The following is a 21530-nucleotide window of genomic DNA, read 5'->3' as shown; positions in this document are numbered from 1 at the left end:
AAATTTTAAAAACTGTTGTCTGAAAAACGTTTTTGGTCTAAAAATTGTTGTTAACAAAAGTATGTCCCCATAGTTTTGGAAAAAGATGTTTTCAGATTTTGTAAAAAGTAACTATCAATTTCATTATCAAGCCTTCTCAAAAACATTATTTTATATATTATATCTCAAAATATGTATAAATTAAAAAAAATATCAAACAGTTATCTAATTTTTCTGATAGCATTTTTTTCACCAGCACTTTTTTTCCCGATACAGCAGTTTTCAGCCGCACTCCCAAACGGAGTCTAAGTCTATCGGATGATGGTCGACAATAACAATTGTAGCAGATCAAAATTTTAATAAACAGTCATTTGTTATTAGGACTTAATCGATCAGTCTTATTACTCGGTTTGTGATCATTAATATTTGATGTTATTTTTTACCGTGTATACACATTTATGATCAAATGTGATGATTGTCGAAAAAATGACAAAAATAGCCGATTTTTGAAAAAATTTAACAAAAATAGCTATTCTGAAGAAAGTGGTCAATTTTGGCCGATTGAATACTCCACTCTCAGTTGTGTATCCCAATTTGTATAAGATACTCCACTGATAGTTGGGTATTTCATATATGGGATACTCCACTGCCAGTTGGGTATCTTGTATAAAGTGGATACTCCACTGACAGTTGGGTATCCCATCGGCTAAAGTTGGCCAATTTTTCAGAAATTGGTTATATTTGTTAATTTTGTGTAAAAACCGGCTAAATTTGTCCTTCAGCCATGATTGTCCCCATCTCTTGTAATGCGAGATTGATTTTTGTAAATTTTAAAAGGTTGAGACCGTGCTTTACGTCAAAAGCAATATGTGCGTAACGTACTGATCCATAGGAATACCGTATCATTTGAATACAGCAATGAACAACATGTGTTCATCTAATTATATAATGAGAAGATCTAGTAGAACAGTGTGAGCTGACAAGGTGACATGCGCGTTAACCAGGTAAAATGTCACCATAAAATTAATGGATTAGTCCCTAAACTATAATGAGCATATGCCTGGTTGACTTTGACATGGAAGAGACTTCTAAGTCAAGTTAGGTCAGTTGTGAATATGTTGCGAGACGACGCGCACGGTGATTGACTTTTGTTTAGTGATTTCCAATCTCACCAACAAACCCACTAATTCGGCAAATATAATTCGTACTTATAGTAATCTCAATGCATTTAAATGTGAATGTAAATTGTAACATGCTTATTATAATCGTACATTTTCATTATTATTTATCTGCAGGTGACAAATAAAATATATATACAATGATTTTGATCATAAGTCATCATCAACTCCTGCCTACAGCAAATCATAATTCATGGTCAGTGTGTATGTACTATTGGATTTAGATAATTAATCATCATCGATCCCTTGTAAATTATAATCCTTTGTCCGTGGGTATAGGTAATTAACGGTCAATCTTCTCTTACCCCTCTCGGTAAAAGTATCAAAAAGAGATAACAATTTGTATATAGGCAGATAATCAACAACTATATATATATATACTAATGAATAATTTGTAATGCTGTGGCAGGTGAGTGTAACCAACTTTAGCCAAGTATAAGAGCAGTTAAACCGAAGTCAATTACCATCTACTTTCCCTAACAACATCTATCGTCTTTGTATATAGAAGAGATGTTTAGAAAACTGCAATAGTAATGATATAATTCAAATTAGTATAAATTAGGGGTATATGGAACAACCCTTCCATTCAGGACAATAATTAATTAATTACCTGCCCTTTAGTTCAGAATATCCATGCTAATCGACTTGTCTCTGGAGCAACTGGCAACTTGCTTTTGCGTAACTATCCGAGTTTGGTGGTTTACATAATATGCATACTAAGAAAAAGCATGAGTAATTTCTGTGGTGGTGTTAAGGAAACATACATTAATCCCCCGTACTTAATTACTATGTGCATGATTATAATCCTTAACAGTTTTCAGCGGGGTGAGTGTGTTATGAATTGATAAGTGATTTACACAAGCATATAGTAGATTCTATATACATGCAGATGCATTATAGAATCAACAAAAACTTGAAGATCAAAAGGGGTGGTGTGAATATGATCAAAAGATGACTAACACATTTTGATCTTTCGAACATATAGATAAAGGTCTAAGTTGGGAGAGTCCTATTTTAGGGTCCGGACCACAACAATTTCCATCTAATTAAAAGCTCACGCCAAGCTTTGATGGCACGCCTACGTACATGGCTGTTTATCAAATTACATGTAACTCATACCTTGCAAATTAACAATTTGTAACCTCTGAGGGTCGGGACTCTACAGTACTGTACATAGCAATTTTATAATTTGTTAGACTATTTGGCTAAATACATACATATGATCAAACATTCCTTGGAATGACGCCGGACCCATGCATGGCTTGTCGCCCCCACTTTATAAAAAATTCGATCTTAGCTAAACTGGGAAATTATCTAAACTTGATAATTAACTACTCTGCATGATTTTTAACTTTAGTTTGTTATTGCTACTATAAATACTACTATTAAATTATACAGATTACACTATTACAGGCATGCAGTGGCGGATACAGGAATTTACCTATGATGTGTCAAATATTTAAGACATGCACGATAAAAAAAACTGATTTATATAATAATAAAGAGTGATTACAATTGTTCTCGACGAGTTTTCATATTTTGATACATATCTATAATATCACTCTGATAACTAAACCTGTGAAACTAGTTGGTTTACTATGTGTATATGTGTAAAAGGTAAAGCTTGAAAACAGAAAGAAAACAAACTAAGATATTGATCACTTTTATTCACTTAGAAATTACAGCATATTAATACTAAGACAGAAACTGAATAGAACGAACTAATGCTATAAACCAGGGAAATGCCATAGACTCCCAGTTCTACACAACTACTACTACTGCAAAGCTACAGAGACTTATTCAAACTGGTCCTAGAAAAACTCTTGCACGTTGCAGGACAAATCAGACAACCCACGTCATCACAAAACACACCAGCAAACTAAATAACAGTTTAGATTAATCCAACAAACACCCCTTTAATCTAAACTTCTTTATTAAGACTCCTGACACCAAGTAACTGTCGCATACGTTCGAACTTAACAATGGACAATGCTTTCGTAAGCACATCAGCACGCTGCTCTTCAGTTTTCACATGCTTCACGATAATTTCGCCTCACTCTACGCACTCTCTTATAAAGTGATAGCGAATATCAATGTGTTTCGACCTTTCATGAAACACAGGGTTCTTTGCCAAATCTATGGCAGACCTATTATCAATATACAAAGTGACAGGTCCAATGCGTGCACCTGTTACTTCAGTCAACAGATTTCTTAACCAAATTCCTTGGCATGTTGCAGCCGTGGCAGCCATGAATTCAGCCTCGCGGCTAGATAACGCAACGCACTTCTGCTTCTAAGAGACCCACGTTATTACACTTTCATTCAAGTAGAACACCATCCCACTAGTACTTTTTCTGTCTTCCAGATTTCCCGCTAAATCACTATTTGAGAACCCCGTTAGTGCATTATTTGCACTATCTCGTGAGTAAATTAACCGTAATTCATAGTTCCCTTAACGTACCTCATTATCTTTTTTGCTGCATTCAGATGTAATAATGTGGGCCTTTCCATAAATCGATTGATGATCCCTACAGCATATGAGATATCCGGACGCGTGTGAACAAGATAACGCAGACCTCCTACTATGCTTTTAAAATCAGTCGAATTTACAGCACTGCCTCCCTCATCTTTGGTGATTGCAATCTTGGGTTCCATGGGGAACTTAGTAGCATTGCATTTTTCCATACCAGCTTTTTCTAAAATTTTCTTGGCATATGCTTCCTGTTTTAATTCAACATAACCATCTTGCTGATTTACCTCGATTCATAAATAGTAAGAGAGCTTTCCCAAATCACTCATCTCAAATCTTTCAGCCATTTTCCTCTTGAAATTTTGTATAACAGCTTCGTTTGTCCCGGTCACCAGAATATCGTCAACATAAACAGCTATGATCAGAGCTTCTCCTGCTTCTCTCTTGACATATACAACATGCTCATACGGGCATCGAATCAAACCCATGTCTTCAAGACATTTGCTCAGCTCCGAATACCAAGCTCTGGGAGCCTGACGGAGCCCATATAACGCCTTATATAATTTGTAAACTAAATGCTCCTGTCCTGGCTTCTCGAACCCCTCCGGTTGTGAAACGTACACCTATTCTTTCAAAACCCCATTCAAGAAAGCTGATTTGACGTCCAAGTGGTGAACACTCCACCTGTTTTTCGCTGATAAAGCAAGTAAGAGACGCACTATTTCCAGGCGTGTTACTGGCGCAAAAATTTCTTCGAAATCAACTCCTTGTTGTTGAATATATCCCTTTGCAACTATTCGAGCCTTGTGTTTAACAATCTCTCCTTTGGTATCCTTCTTGAGTTTAAATACCCATTTTAAATTAATGACTTTCTTGCCTGGAGGTAACTCAGTTAGCTTCCACGTTTCATTTCTTTCGATGGCTTCTAGTTCCTGCTCCATTGCCCGTCTCCATTCTTTCTTTCGTGAAGCCTGTGTGTAATTCACTGGCTCATCCACCCCCATAAGAAGTAATTCATCTGGAGTATCAATCTCTTCTGTGTTGTTGTATATGTCACTTAAGCTTCTGAATCTGCGTGGCTCACTATCTTCACTCACATTGCTTGCATATTCATTTGTGGAACTCTGAACTGTTACAGGAGTTTGCATTGAAAACTCAGAATTCGTACCAACATCAAGAGAGTTGTTTTGTACTGAAACAGGTGTTTTTTCAGTTTTAATATCATGAGAGCTGCTTTGTACTGAACCAGGTGTTTGTTCAGTTTCTTCATGATCTGCAACACTGTTGTGATATTCGTTTACTTGATCAAAACCAAAGACTGTGAACTCAATCTCTCTGCCACTTTCCTGTTCATGACAAATTCCTCATTCCCATGACTTTTTCTCATCAAACATGACATCTCGACTCACGAACACTCTTTTTGACACCGGATCATATAATCTATACGCCTTTGTTTCAGGCTCTTTCCCAAGATTTATGACCCTCTTGCTGCGATCATCTAACTTTACAATTTGTACACTAGGAATCTTCATGAAAGAGACACATCCAAACACTTTCATGTATGCCAGATTTGGCTTGTCACCTGTCCACACCTCGTAAGGAGTCTTCTCAGATAAAGCACGTGTAGGCAGACGGTTCAACATATAAACTGAGTGTCTCACTGCCTCTCCCCACAAAAATGCAGGTAACTTCATAGTCTTTAAGAAACTTCTGACCATTGCAACAATAGTACGGTTTCGTCTCTCTACTACGCCATTTTGCTGTGGCTATATGGCGCTGTGAATTGTCAATAAATGCCGGACTGCTCACAGAAAAATTTGAATTGATTGGAGCAAAACTCACCTCCCCTGTCCGTGCGTAAAGCTTTAATAGTCAGCTCTGAACCTTTCTCGACCTAAGCTTTGAATCTTTGGAAAGCACTAAACGCATCATCCTTCGATTTTAATAAAAAAACCCACATAGCTCTGCTGAAATCATCCACTAACAATAAAAAATATTTACTTCCACCTACTGTCTCTGGCAGAATTGGCCCACATAGAGCACCATGGATCAGCTCCAACGCCTTTGTAGCTCGAAAATTTGTCTGATTTGGAAATGGTTTTCTGCTCTGTTTTGACATCTGACAATCTGAACATATTTCTTTCGGCTGAATAATTTTTGGAATACCTTCAGCCATCTGTTTTCTTGTCATCAGACTTAGGGCCTGAAAATTCACATGGTCGAGGCGAGTATGCCACAGCCATGCTTCTTCATCGATTTTTGACAGTAAACACCCAGGGCCAACACTTTCAACAATGATCTTGTACAATCGATTAGCTGATCGTTTTACTTTCATAAGTAAATGCCTGTCCTAATCATACACCCATAAGAACTCACCATGTATTATAACTTGATTTCCTTTCTCAGATAACTGACCAAGACTCAATATATTGTTACACAAGCTAGGGATATAATATACCTCATGAAAAATTTTGTCTTCCCCATTTTTGCATTTGAATATGACTGAACCTTTTCCTTCTATGTTCACAGTTGAGTCATCCCCAAAACGTACTTGGCCTTTCACATTTTCGTTTAGCTCCTTGAATTTTGATCTCTCTCCCGTCATGTGATTGCTCGCTCCGTTGTCCAAGTACCACACATTTGAACTTACTTGCTTGTCCTCGACTTTCAATCTTGGCTTCATCTTCTCTTCATTCAACAAAACTCTGTCATCCCGACACTTCACCATCAATAGAGCTGGCTCATCATCTTGTGTTTGAGACATATTGATCTCCAAACGTTGTTCTTTATCCTTTTTAGGCTTGCGGCATTCCGCTGCATAGTGACCGTAAGCCAAACAATTAAAGCATCGTACTTTGGTTTGATCACGTCCACCCCGATTCCCTTCTCTTCCACCATTTGTTTTATTTTTCAGATTTGACCTCCTCTGCCATTCCTCTCGTGTGAGCAACAACTGGCCTTCCTCTTTCTCCTTTTTCAACCATTCTTCCTCAGTAAGTAATAGTTGTCCTCCTCTAGGTTCATCATGACCTTTCAGGTGTTCTTCATGGGCCTTCAATGACCCAACTGCTTCCTCAACTGACATTATTTCCAAGTGTCCAAACTGTTCAATGGTGGATGCAATTTGCAGAAATTTTGTAGGCACTGCTCTAAGAAGCTTCTTCACAACGTATTCTTCACTAATAGTTTCACCAAGAGCTCAAATATTTGCTACAAAACCACTTAATTTTGTGCAAAAGTCATCAAGTTGCTCCGTGTCTTTCATCCTTAAGGCTTCAAATTCTGATTTTAAAGTCTGCACGTTCGCCTTTTGTACTCGATCAGCTCCAAGACACATGGTTTTTATAGAATCTCACGCCTCTTTTGCCATATATTTCTCTGCAATGGACAAAAGAATGTCCTCGGGTATTCCTTGATAAATGGCCGCAAGCACAATCTTATCTGTTATCTCCTCCATCTTCGATTTTGGGTCCTTGGGTTCAATAGCATCCCACACTCCGTGGGCTTGCATAAAGACCCTCATCTTTATTGCCCACGTCGTATAGTTGCTCCGTGCCAACATCGGATAACTGAGACCAACTCTCTCCTTTGTTTTGCTCATCTTTGTCTTGCTTTTCTCCATTACTCCCTTCTTGGGCATCTACTTTGGCATACACACGATGTACCAGGCTCTGATACCAAAATGATAACTAAACCTGTGAAACTAGCTGGTTTACTATGTGTATATGTGTAAAAGGTAAAGCTTGAAAATAGAAAGAAAACAAACTAAGATATTGATCACTTTTATTCACTTAGAAATTACAGCATATTAATACTAAGACAGAAACAGAATAGAACGAACTAATGCTATAAACCAGAGAAATGCCATAGACTCCCAGTTCTACGCAACTACTACTACTGCAAAGCTACAGAGACTTATTCAAACTGGTCCTAGAAAAAATCTTGCACGTTGCAGGACAAATCAGACAACCCACGTCATCACAAAACACACCAACAAACTAAATAACAGTTTAGATTAATCCAACACACTCATCTTAACATTCAAAAACAAATCTCTTTCTTGATAAGTAATCAAATAATCATTCAACATTTGATCTCCCATGCTATTGCGTAGTTTAGCTTTCACTTGTGTCATTCCAGAAAACACTCTTTCAACACTTGCAGTTGCAACAGAAAGAATCAACACTAACTTTAATAACAAATACACCCTTTCATGAGTCATAAACTTTCCTGTCTCCACAAGTTTCATTGAAAGCTCAGCAAGATTTTTTAAATCCCAAAATCTCTCATCTTCTCTAATAGAAACGATAAAATTCTCAAGAGAACGCTCGAAAAATAGCAATTCAGTACTTCAAAATTCACTTGGATAAAATTCAGCAAGTCGTGTTAATTTACTTTTATCAAAAGCAGCAAACCGATTTGTAGGATTAAAACAAGACATGCATATTAATAATTCCTTACTTATCTCGGGAAACCGATTTTCAAGTTCTTGCAACTGAAGATCAATGACACTTAGAAAAACTTCAACCCAAAATTGATGAAAATTTGTTATTTGTGGGTTCTTACCTCTATACATCCTTCTTTCAGGGATAATGTAATTTGCTTCCATATTTGGAACTTCAATTCCATATTTAATCAGAAAAGAAGTGACTTTGTCCATAAGAAAATTCCATCCTTCATCTCGCATCTTTGTAAGCTAGTCTTAGTTATGTCAACCATAGCCATAGCATTTACAATGTCTTGATCATGCTTCTGCAGTGCCACATTCAGCTCATTTGTTATCCCAAATATAGCAACCATCAAGTGTGCGACAAATACAAAATCAAATGACATCAACAAGTGGGTGATAGATTGTGCCTTATTAGAGTCAATTGTATCATAAACTTCTGCTATAGCATCAAGTGACTCAATAATTATGGGATATTAGACAAGCACATTCAATATTATTTTAAAATGAGAACCCCAACGAGTGTCACATGGCCTACCTAAACCACGCTCCTGATTTAAACCACTTCCTATTTCAATTTCACCTGTTGACAATGCTTCAACAACTCAGGCAGTTTTTTTTTCACGAAGAAATTCTTTTCTTTTTGATGAACCTCCTACAAAATTTAGGAGAGGTGCAAGTACATCAACAAACAACCAGCCACAATCTCAATTCTTCTTAGCAATGACAACTTGTGTTAACTGAAGCTGATGTGCAAAACAGTGTACAAAGTATGCTTGAGGACATTCATTTAATACTAAAGTTTTAAGACCATTAATTGCACCTTGCATATTACTCGCCCCATCATAACCTTGACCCCGAACTTGAGAGAAAGTCAATGAGTACTCCATGAGCAATGACTCGATAGCTGCTAAAAGTGTCAGTGAAGTAGTATTAGGAACATGCACAATACCGATAAATCGTTCACATACTTCTCCTTTTTTATTTATATATCTCAAACAAAGAGCCATTTGTTCCTTATCAGAATTATCAGCTGATTCATCAGCAAGAATAGCAAAAAACCTACCATTTAGCTCTTCAAGTATCGACTTAGTTGTCTATTTTGCACAAGCATTAATGATATCTTTCTGAACTATCGGAGAAGTAAGCTGATAATTACCCGGGGCCATTTTTAGAACAACTTTAGAATATTCAGGATCATGTTCAGAAAGAAGAGTCAATAATGAAATGAAATTACCTCTATTCATTGAATTTTCAGATTCATTGTGTCCTCGAAATGGCAGCCCCTGTAATAAAAGCCATCTAATGGCAGTAATTGAAGCCTCCAATCGCTTACGATATGCACTCACAACCTCCTCCGTTTGCTTTGATAAAGCACTTGCAATGCTGCCCTTTTGTTTTTGGAACAGTTCCATAGCGACCACTGCATTGTTATGTGAACTCATGTATTTTCCAATATGATCTCTAATTATCCCTAATCTGTTCCAGCACTTAAAACCTTCACCAACAAAAGCATCACCACCAACTGTATTTTCAAATTTGAATAAATAACAAATAAAACAAAATGCCGCATCTTTAGAGACACTGAATTCAAGCCAAGGCCGCCAAGTTTCAAACCATTTAACATTGAACCGTCGATGATTTTTCCCGAATAATGTTTGAGGAAATACGTAATCTTCCGGTTGACAAGGTCCCCTTTGTATGTAGGTTCGCCTTACTAAATCTCTCTCATTTGGATGAAAATCAATCAACTTTTTCCTTTTTCCCGGATCTTGTGGATAATTAACGGTATCAAAGTCCTGTGGAGGTACTACTGTGATTGATGGAGTCAGAGAAGAACCTTGCTGGCTGGGTTGAGTGGCCGGTGACGGAGGGATATTAATTTCCGGTTCATTTGCTTGAGCTTGACAAGCATTTTCCGTAGTCGGTTTCTTGGTAAAAAAAACTTGAGATATCTCGGGTATTTGATCTTTTCATTATAATAATATTGAAGCAAGCACTGATCACTAGAATAAATAAGAGATTTTCAAAAAAAGCTCACTGCGACATTTTAACAAACACTTTGTAGTCTTTGTTTTTTCTTTATCAAATTGAAAATTTTGATGAATCTAAAACCCAGTGTAGCAAAAGCCTATAACTCAACAACCAACAAACACAATTTTGAGCCTGAGATTAGTAATATAAATTTTGGAACTTGGAAATTGGAATTGAGTTTATCTCACTGCAGTCTGCAGTGTTCCCCCTGGCTATTTGTATTTTATTTTCTTGTAAATGGCCCGAGACTTTTTTATTGTGTTTCCGTCTATGGGCTGTAAGTTAGGTCCATTGAGGCCCATCAATAAAAAAATTATTTTTTTTAAATAATGGTGTGTCAAATGACACACCTTGCACAACACTCCCTCCGCCACTGCAGGCATGCATATGGTTAGAGTCATCTATTGAAATAAAATTAGTAAGTTTACAAGATATTGAGAACATATGTAACATGAACATGCTGAAAAGCTATAAAATCCGTGACTTTATTATTTATTTATTTATTAGAAATTAGATAATAATTCGTTTAGATGAATATTTTTAAATTAGAATATTCCAAAAACTTTGTGTTCAAGTTATTTGAGTTGAGATAATATTTGTTATTTGTGAAAAGACGTGTGAGAATAAATTAGAAAATTGAAATCTTTTTAGTTAGGTATTTGTATGTGTCAAATATTTTATTATAGGAATTTACTTGGAGAGATTGTAAATTATTAGAAAGTAATTTTATTATTTTCTAGTTAGAATTAGGTTTTTTGTGCCTATATAAAAACCCATTGGAATAATAAAAAATATTGTACAGAAACGCATCATCGAACCAGATGTATGTTTTCCCATGTGATTTTAAAATTTATGGTTCGTGTTTTATGAAAATTACTGTGCACACCAGGCTTCCAAATATGAGTGGATTTAATATTTGAGCATTTTCTCTCCTAGGATTTATCCACTTTCAAGTAAATTGAGGGGCTTCCACTGATTTTTTTTCTGTGGAAAACCCCAACCCCTTCATTCTCTTTTTCTCGGTAATTTTCTTTTAATAAAACCCAATTTTTTGGGTGTTTGTGTGTCTCTCCTTTTGGAGTGTGTGTTTTGTCTCTCCTTTTGGAGTGTTGTTATGTTTTTATTTAGTCATGGTTGGGTTTATTTGGTGTTGGATCGGTTGAGAACGAGTTTATTGATATTTTTGGTGATCTGCAAAGCCTGCATCGAATCTGGGGCGGTGGTGATTATTGCAAGAGCTCACCTTTCACAATCAAAGATTGTTCATCTTTCACGGGTTTAAACTTTCGGCATGTCTATAGCTGGTATCCGGTATGTAGATAGCTGGGGTGTTTTCGGCATGTCTATAGCTGGTGCCCGGCATGTAGATAGCTGTTGTGCCGCTTCTCCAATCTCATTTTATGTGATTGGTGTTTTTGAATATTGGGCTATAAATGGTTTTTATGTGATATGGTCAATTACGATATTACTATATTCAAAGATGTTGGTGCAATTTGGATCGCTTGGGATGTCTTTGATTTCATTTTTAGCTTCAAGAATTTTTAAATTATATGTATTAAACGATCAGGAAACAAATCATCTAATTATTTTTAGTATGTTATTTGTTTTATCACCTGGTTGTATCGACAATTGGGGGTTTGTCCCGCTGTATTATATTCAAGTTAATGAAAGCTTTTTGCATTTGTCATAAAAAAATATTAGTCGAGTATACTTGGGTTATATCATGTTAATTCAATTACCATATTCGAGTACTTAGACTAATTAATTGGCATATATGAGACAGTCAATATCTAATATTATGATTTATGTACAATATGACATGCATAAAAATGATATATAGTTTAATATATATATATATATGTAGATTAATGCATGCCATCTTTTATGTTTAATTATTGGCCATTATTTAAAGTATATTAAACATGTTTTGATAATTAATTAAATGGTTTTGTGCACCTAGTTTATTATAATCACACATGTTTTAATAATGCTTCTAAGCAACTTATGCTAGATAAATGGACTGTAGATAATGGAATTTAAATACTTAATTGTTATGTTAAATTTGAGAACAAGAAGATAAAAAAATTGGATTACATTGTGCAATAATATATGGGAAAAAATTTTATATAGCGTGTCTAACCAACTTGCTTATTCGTTGTCCTAGAGCTATTAAATTAAATAATAATATATGTGTATGCGTGTTCCTGTTTAATTATACATGATTAAGGTGCACTTCTGTAATAATCTAGTTTATTATTCGAGTACTGTGTCGTTATGTTTCCGATACTTGTTAAAAGATGATTTGATTTAATATATCATTACGTGCTGAATAGTTTGAAATTAAATGATAATATAAGATTTGTTCGTTTGTCTATATTTGGTGTTTAGTCGCTTTTGAGATTATGTTATTCCCTAACAATACAATAAGAATTACAGAAGGGAGGTTGAATGTAATTCTAACTCCTTCTCTTGATTTTAAAATGTTCTAACTTAATACATATAACAGTGTTTGATTTGCTAAAGTGCGGAATAGAAAGATAATTGAAATTAACACACTAAGTAATAAAACACAAGGCTTTAAAACTTTCTGGTGGATTTGAATGTATCCACCAGAGATACTTATATATATATAGGGAATTGCTCAAATGAGAACCCCAATTATAATGAGATATGAGATCTAATCTCAGCCCTCCATTTTATAATATTTTTAATTTTTTCTTTTAATCCCTACCACACATTTCATTTTCCCACCCAACTCTTTTCTTATCAATTCTCTCGATACCCACCCCACCCACTGACTACACTATCTCCACCTCACTACTCGATGCCACCACCACCACTCCACCACTCATGGCCGGACTGTTCACTCCCCCCTCTCTCTCCCTCTCTATCTCTCTCTTCCCCTCCACAACGAATTAAATACACACACCACCACACTTTCCGTTCGAGCTCAATTCATTCCCCGTTAGATCCGCTTTTATTAATTTGTCCACTATTAATATCACCGATCAGAGCTTCCCCTCGAATATTGGCTCTACAATTGCTTCAATATGTATAGTTTGAAATCTGTTGCTCAATATCATAGGTAATTTTTCATAAAATTCTGGTGATTCTTCCGATATGGGGGTCAATGGATGGTGGTGGTTGTGGTGGTGATTATGACATGGTGGATTTGATTGTGGTGTTTATAGTTAATATGGTGATTTTTGTTATAATAGTGGTGATCGGAGTTGATGAATTGAGTTGGTGGTGGATCTGGTGGGTATAGGTAGTGGCCGGTTGTGGTGATTTGTTTATTCCGGAGGTGATTTTTTGTTTATAGGTTGTCGGTTGCAGTGATTTTTTTATTTTTCGATGCTGATTTCTAATTTTCCGGTGGTGATTTTTGATTTGATGGTGGTGATTTTATGTTTGACGGTGGTGATTTTCTGGTGGTCATCGGAGGTGGTAGTGGTGGCCAGAAATGGTGGTTGCTGGTTGTTGGAGGTGGCGGTGGGTGGTAAGTAGAAAGAAGAAGATGGAAGAGATGGTTGGAGTAGATGATGAGATTTAAAATGAATGGTTTAGATTAAAAATAGATTTAAATATTTATAGTTGAGATTAGATCTCATATCTCACCAAAAAAGTTCTCAATGGAGTAAGACCCTAAATATATATATATATATATATATATATATATATATATATATATCAGAATGAGAACTCTGTGAAGCTTTGAATAGCTTGCAGCTGCTTTACAAGTAGAATAAACAAAACTACAGAGAAATTATCATAGAATACAGCTTGATATGTTTCTCTCGAAAATATATTAGCTTAGTTGTTTATTCTACTTGCTATACTTGGTATATATATCACCCAGTTTACATGACAGTAAGACAAGATAATAAAGCAAAACATATTTATTCTAACTTTATGCTCCTTCACTACTCTATTCCAGCATCTTTGAATATCTTCACATTTACATGGAAATGGTAATGCTTCTTTGTTCTCAAAATCATGCTCAACAGGCTTCCATATTCATTTTCCAAACACCCAACGCATGTGACTGTGTTGTCACTGTCAACAACTATTTTGAATTTGATCATCCGTCGGGACTATGTTTGTCATCCGTCAGGAGTCTTGATGATTATCCGTATGGAGCTTTGTTGATCATCCATCGAAAGTCTTATAGATCATCCATCAGGAGTCTATCTGCAACTTGACTCTATTTCACTTATACAGAATTACAAGACATCTCATATTTACAATTGGTCAACCTATTCTGCATATCAATCTAGTAGTCAACATGACTTAGATAACCCTACACAATCTACTAGACTAAAACATGTTGCTTGCAGAAATGTGCTACAATACTTATTTGTTACATAATCTACACTCTCGATGGTTGTCAAATTGTCATTCGTCGGGACTATAAAGTTTATCCGTCGGGACTATATTAGATCATCCGTCGAGAGCTACAATTTTCACTAAGCTAAATCTACTAAGGTGTTTTGTTTAACTTATCATCACGTTCACAACATATTCCTAACAGAAAAGTGACTTTTCGTTGCTCACTTAAATTTTTAAATATATTTTACGTTATATCTTATCGATTTGATTTTCAAAGTTGTGACATCAAAAATAGAATTTTGAAAATAATTTTGATAGAATTCCCCCGATTTTAGATTATGCATCGAATTATAGAACCCGATCACTAGGTAGTGTGATACATAGAATATAAAACTTATTTTACACACGTTCCGGAACACATAGATGGCTTGTTGAGTTTATCTTAATGAGGGAGTAAACTAGCCCCCATCGAATTATAGAGTCGTGCCGCTGGCATAGTGTGGCCGTAATTTAGAACTGTGGAAATAAAATATTCTTGTTCTGTTAAATATTATTTGATCGATTTAGAAATTTAGAATTTTTGAACTTATTGAAAAAGATATTTTGGAGCCGTTAAACGATGGTTACTTGCGGGACTTTGCAGCTCATTGTTTTAATATATTTCAGGTTTAGGTTTTGGAAGCTAAAGTTGTGAACTACGTGGATTTTGATGCTATTTGATTTAGATGCAATTTATTGGAAAAAACTTCTCGTATTTATCGAATAAATTTGAGTTATCTGTTAGACATTTATTTATCAGATTTGTGCAGCTGCGTCTCCGATTTTACGATTTTGATTTAATAAGTTTGACTGCTGCTTTGACCTTCATGATATTTCGAATTTTCAAATAAAAGAATGTGTTTTATTTAAGTTGTGTATTTAGAATTAATAGTCCGAGAAGGCGGGCTGTTACAAAAGCTATTAGTCACAACCCTCTATAAGTCATAAATAAATTAATCCATAACATGGTATATTACTATGAGATGAAACATTTCAATAGGGTCGATGTCCTAGAATTTTTTAATTAAAGTTTGGTAAGAAATACTGCATGCTTAACGAAACTATGATTAGAGCCAAGCCAAAGTAATTAAAGTGTAATCTTTCTTTTCTATCGTCCTACATATATCCGGATTTTTGTTGGTAATATTAATTTAGACTGGGATTGAAAATTTCAATAAACCTGCTTTGGTCCTGCTATAAAGTGTAATCTTTATAAATGATCTAACCATACAGACGTCAAGATCTATATATTTAAGTGATATAATAAAAAATTAAAAAAATATATATTTGATTTTCTATTTTAATAGTTAACTAGTAGTTTGACCGGTACTTCTATTTAGTCTCATATTGATGTTACGATTTTTTTAAAAAAATATTTATGAATAATCCAACCATACGGATGTTAAGATCTATATATTTTAGTGATATGACAAAAAATTTTAATATATATATATTGGTTTGTTATTTTGACAATCAATGGGTGTTTTGACCTACACTTGTAACTACTGTTTAGTCTCGTATTAATATTTCAATTTTTTTAAAAATATTTATGGATAATCCAATGGTACTGATGTTAAGATCTATATATTTTAGTGATATGACAAAATTTTTAGAAAAAAAAATTATTTTGTTTGTTATTTTGACAATCAACCAATGGTTTAAACATTACTTGTAATACTGTTTAGTCGCATATTAATGTTTCAACTTTTAAAAATATTTATGAATGATCCAACCATACGGATGTTAAAATCTATATATTTTAGTGATATGATAAAAGTTTTAGAAAAAAAATTATTTTGTTTGTTATTTTGACAATCAACCAATGGTTTGAATAGTTTTGTAACTATTGTTTAGTCTCATATTAATGTTTCAATTTTTTTAAAAATATTTATGAATGATCCAGTCGTACGGATGGTAAGATCTATATATTTTAGTGATATGACAAAATTTGTAGAAAATAATCAGTTTATTTGGTTTGTTATTTTGACAATCAATCAATGATTTGAAAAGTACTTGTAACTTGTGTTTAGTCTCATATTAATATTTTAATTTTTTTTTAAATAATTATGCATAATTCAATCATACGTATGTTAAGATCTATATATTTTAGTGATATAACAAAAATTTTAAAAAAAATAAATATATTTGGTTTGTTATTTTAACAGTCAACCAGTATTTTGACCTATACTTGTAACTAGTGTATAGTCTCGTATTAATGTTTCGATTTTTTTAAAAATATTTATGAATAATCCAACCGTATGGATGTTAAGATATATATATTTTAGTGATATGACAAATATTTTAGAAAAAAATAAATTAATTTTGTTTGTTATTTTGACAATCAACCATTGGTTTGAACAGTACTTGTAACTAGTATTTAGTCTCATATTAATGTTTCAATTTTTTAAAAATATTTATGAATGATCCATGTATACGGATGTTAAGATCTATATATTTCAGTAATAAGATAAAAGTTTTAGAAAAAAATAAATTTATTTTGTTTGTATTTTTAACAATCAACCAATGGTTTGAACAGTTTTGTAACTAGTGTTTAGTCTCATATTAATGTTTCAATTTTTTAAAACATATTTATGAATGATCCAACCATATGGATGTTAATATCTATATAATTTAGTGATATGACAAAAAAATTAGAAAAAAATCAATGTATTTGGTTTGTTATTTTGACAATCAACCAATGGTTTGAACAGTACTTGTAACTAGTGTTTAGTCTCATATTAATATTTCAATTTTTTTAAAAATATTTATGCATAATTCAATCATACGGATGTTCAAATCTATATATTTTAGTGATATGACAAAATATTTAGAAAAAAATATATATATTTGGTTTGTTCACTACGCCATAGATTGGATTCTGCAACCGTTCACACTAGGGTTGCAAACAAAAGTGTAATAATAGCCTTCTAAACCCATGTCTATCGCAACCCCTATTTTTTGATGTTGCGGTATAGTCAAAATGTGTTACCAAAATGACATAAATGGTTAAAGATGATTTTTTAATTTAACTAATTAATAATTATTACATAGAAATGATATAATAATTGAAATAAATTTTATTTATTTTTAGAAGTTAATAATATTAGCGTAGTGATATTATATTGATAAATTGAACACTTTATAAAACTTGACAAGTCATTAGTGGATTTATTTACAATATTTATATAATTTTGAATTTCTTTAATTTTTATAAAGAAATATTAAAGTTAATATTTATTTAAGGAAAATATAAATTAATTATTTAAATAAAAACAAATAAGGTTGGACCCGACTGTTTATTTTGATTAGCACTTAAGCCCAGAGATGAAATTGGGGTTGGGGGTGGGGGTGGGGCGGGAGCTGAAAATTGGGGCGGGTGGTTGAAATTTAACCAAAAAAAAGGGCGGCACATTAAGGTTTATTGAAGCGTGCCTCTCTCCCTCCTCCATCTTCTTCTTTCTCGGCGTCTCTCTATCTTTAGGTATTTAGAATTTCATTTTTCTTTCTTCTTATTAATATGGTTTTCATGAATTGCTTTCTCACTTTTAACATAATATGATTTAGAGATGGATGTTTTCAAGAGGGTTTCTTTGTTCAGGATGTGTTCTTGTGGTCCAAGAGGACACAAAATTGGTGCTTTTTTATCTTTGCTACTTTACATGATCTCTAATTTATGGTGTATTGTTTACTTGATATTGATTTTACCTAAAACAATTGTCAATTATTAATTAGGAATTTCCTGAGAGGTTTCAGTTGACATAAGCATTCAACCTGGAGAAAGTGAAGGTTTGTCACAATATTTGACTGTTACTCTCCGTTTTCATTATTTGACGTTTGACTCTTTTGTGCATTTGTAGCATATGATATATTTATTAATGCATAATTAACACTGTATCCAACTATAACACGCTATGCACGGTGTCCCTCTGCTCTATATGAAACCTTAGATCTCTCCGTATTGTGCACTTTTTTTATCATTTTAAATTTTGAATAGCTACAAATTATGTTTAACAGGCCTTACCGCAAGTGTAGACTTCACAAAGATTCCAATCTTGGAAGAGTTGGTTCTTGAAGGATATACCAGTTTGGTTGAGGTTCATGGATTGGGATTTGCAAAATGCTTATTGTCCTCAATTTTTTATTGCAATTTTGTTTTGCATTTTTCAAGTGTCATTTAAGTGCATAATCTTCAGATTTTTATTCTCTCAGGATGCTCAGAACTAGACAATCTACATGAGGAGTTGTACAGAGTTCAACTGATCTGGTGGAGCTTCATATTGATGGAATATGAACTATCATCCTTCAGATGTCCCTCACTAACCTTAAAGAGCTGTCTCTAGGACGATGTGTAGGTATCCAATTTAGTTTATGGAGATCTAATCCCTGGCCTTTATTATTCATAATGCAGAGCCCCGTGAATTTAGTGCTACCTTCATTATCGTCGATAGATATGTTAAGAACTGTCAATGTTACAGTGCCTAAGTGCCTTGAAGCATTGCCACAAGTCCGCAACTTGCATCTAACATCGAGTTAGTTTATGCCATGAACTGCGTATTCATACAAAAAGTAAAAAAATCACATTTTGGGAACAAAAGCACTGACCAACTCTTTGCATTTGCTTATTGCACAAAACTATTAAAGTTTCAAAGAAGGCGGTGACCATGCTCCTGCCACAGGTTCTCTCTGTTTCTAAAAATTATGATTCATTTTTGTTCTAAATTTTGTTATTTCTAAAAATTACTATAAGAGTTTTTGCTAGTTTACTTACAGTTATAGTTTGCACCTAAAGTACAAAATCAATACTATCTACTTTCTTATTTTCACTATTATATTCAGGTCATAACCCTGGACATGGGTCTTCTTGTTGGAACAAAGTATATTGGAGAATTTGAAGAAAGGCTTAAGAAACAACCACACGAAAGAAGAATCATTGTGAAATAACGGCCAACAAACACCATGTAATTTCATAGCATTAGTAAACAGATGCATGAGAATGTTCATATAGCATTGTAATAATCCTATCAAAAGGCAAAATGTAGTCTTATTAGTTCAAGTTTATTTATATAAGGATGGTAGTATTGTGATGGTGAAGGTAGTGGTATTATGGGGTAACTGATGTTATGGTTGGTGGATTGATGTTATGGTTTGTGGATTGTGTTGGTTTTAAGACAATGTCTTATTTATGGGCATGCTAATTTACAAACAGTTTCTAGCATTTTTTTTGTAAAAGCGTTGCAATATGTCTTTATAGTGTTGCTAATAATTAGTGTAAAATGTTGCAAAAAACACTAAAAATGTTACAAAAAACACTAAAAAGCGTTACAAAAAGGTTTCATCAATACCCCACATGCGGGCCCCATTGTGGGGCCCACAAATATTTTACTGATAACCTAAACCCTACTGTAACACTTTTCAAGACCTATTGCAACCCCATTGGTGTTGCAATAGCACGTTTCTGTAACGGATAACCAAGGGTTGCAATAGGGTGTCACCGGGGTTGCAAAAAATTCTATTGCAACACCTAAAATTGCAACCCCGAAAAAGATTCGCCATAGCCTTTTTTGGCCTTTAGCAACGTATTTTTGGCCTTTAGGTACGGTTTCTTGGGGTTGCAGAACCCAATCTATGGCGTAGTGGTTATTTTAACAGTCAACCGGTGTTTTGACAAATATTTGTAAGTAGTGTTTAGTCTCGTATTAATGTTTTGATTTTTTCAAAAATATTTATGAATAATCCAACTGTATGGATGCTAAGATCTATATATTTTAGTGATATGACAAATATTTTAGAAAAAAATAAATTTATTTTGTTTGTTATTTTGATAATCAACCAATTATTTGAACAGTACTTGTAACTAGTGTTGACTCTCATATTAATATTTCAATTTTTTAAAACATATTTATGAATGATCCAACCGTACGAATGTTAAAGTCTATATATTTTAGTGATATGACAAAAATTTTAGAAAAAAATAAATATTTTTGGTTTGTTATTTTAACAATCAACCTGTATTTTGATATATACTTATAACTAGTGTTTAGTCTTTTATTAATTTTTCAATTTTGTTAAAAATAGTTATGAATAATACAATCGTAGAAATATTAAGATCTATATATTTTAGCGAAATTACAAAAAAATTAGAAAAAAATAAATATATTTGGTTTATTTTTTTAACAGTCAACCAGTGTTTTGACATATACTTGTAACTAATGTTGAGTCTTGTATTAATGTTTTAATTTTTTAAAAATATTTATGAATAATTCAACCGTGCAGATGTTAAGATCTATATACTTTAGTGATATGACAAAAATTTTAGAAAAAAATAAATTTATTTTATTTGTTATTTTGACAATCAACCAATGGTTTTAACTGTACTTGTAACTAGTGTTTAGTCTCATATTATTTTTTTATTTTTAAAAAAATATTTATGAATGTTAGGTAATGAATACACGTAAATGAAGAAATATTTTAAGTGTTTTTTATCATACCAATTTTAAGTGTGTGCATATCACGTAAATGAAGAAATATTTGGTACTTTAATTATTATATTTTAATGTTGATCCCATTATATACTTACTAATTCATATTGTAATATATTACGTATCATATAGAGTCTCTTTATACAATTATAAATTATTTAATTTAGTGTAAAAATAATATAATAATGAAAATTTACTACAAATAAATAATTGTACGAAAATTACATCACTTGTGTTTTCAATTACACACATGGTATGTATATATGTGTGCCGCTTGAGTAAAATAATATTTGATATTATTGTCATGATTTATTAACAATTTTTTTCATAATTATATTTTTACATTTCTTAATTCGAATTAGAGTATAATATTTCACATTATAATATGAATAAATGATATATAATATATAATTTGACTATCTTTTTAACTAATGTTAAATAATAATAATAATAATAATAATAATAATAATAATAATAATAATAATAATAATAATAATAATAATAATACATATGACAATCAGATCAGGCGGCCACCTAATCTTGTATTTCTAATCTTACACGTGATATGTGTGTGC

At 33.2% G+C, this 21530-nt stretch overlaps 1 protein-coding gene across 1 annotated transcript; it reads right to left on the bottom strand.

Annotated features, from left to right (window-relative positions):
• Positions 1 to 8781: 8781 nt before the first annotated feature.
• LOC141673514 (uncharacterized) lies at positions 8782 to 10495 on the bottom strand. The gene is made up of 3 exons (XM_074480263.1): positions 10459 to 10495; positions 9312 to 9599; positions 8782 to 9107 (listed from the first exon to the last, which is right to left on the bottom strand). The coding sequence occupies exons 1-3, from the start codon at positions 10493 to 10495 to the stop codon at positions 8782 to 8784; spliced, it is 651 nt and encodes a 216-aa protein (XP_074336364.1).
• Between the last annotated feature and the right edge of the window lie 11035 nt (positions 10496 to 21530).

Source organism: Apium graveolens, chromosome 7, assembly GCF_009905375.1.
Source record: "Apium graveolens cultivar Ventura chromosome 7, ASM990537v1, whole genome shotgun sequence".
NCBI lineage: Eukaryota > Viridiplantae > Streptophyta > Magnoliopsida > Apiales > Apiaceae > Apium > Apium graveolens.
This window is presented reverse-complemented; position numbering and strand designations above follow the sequence as displayed.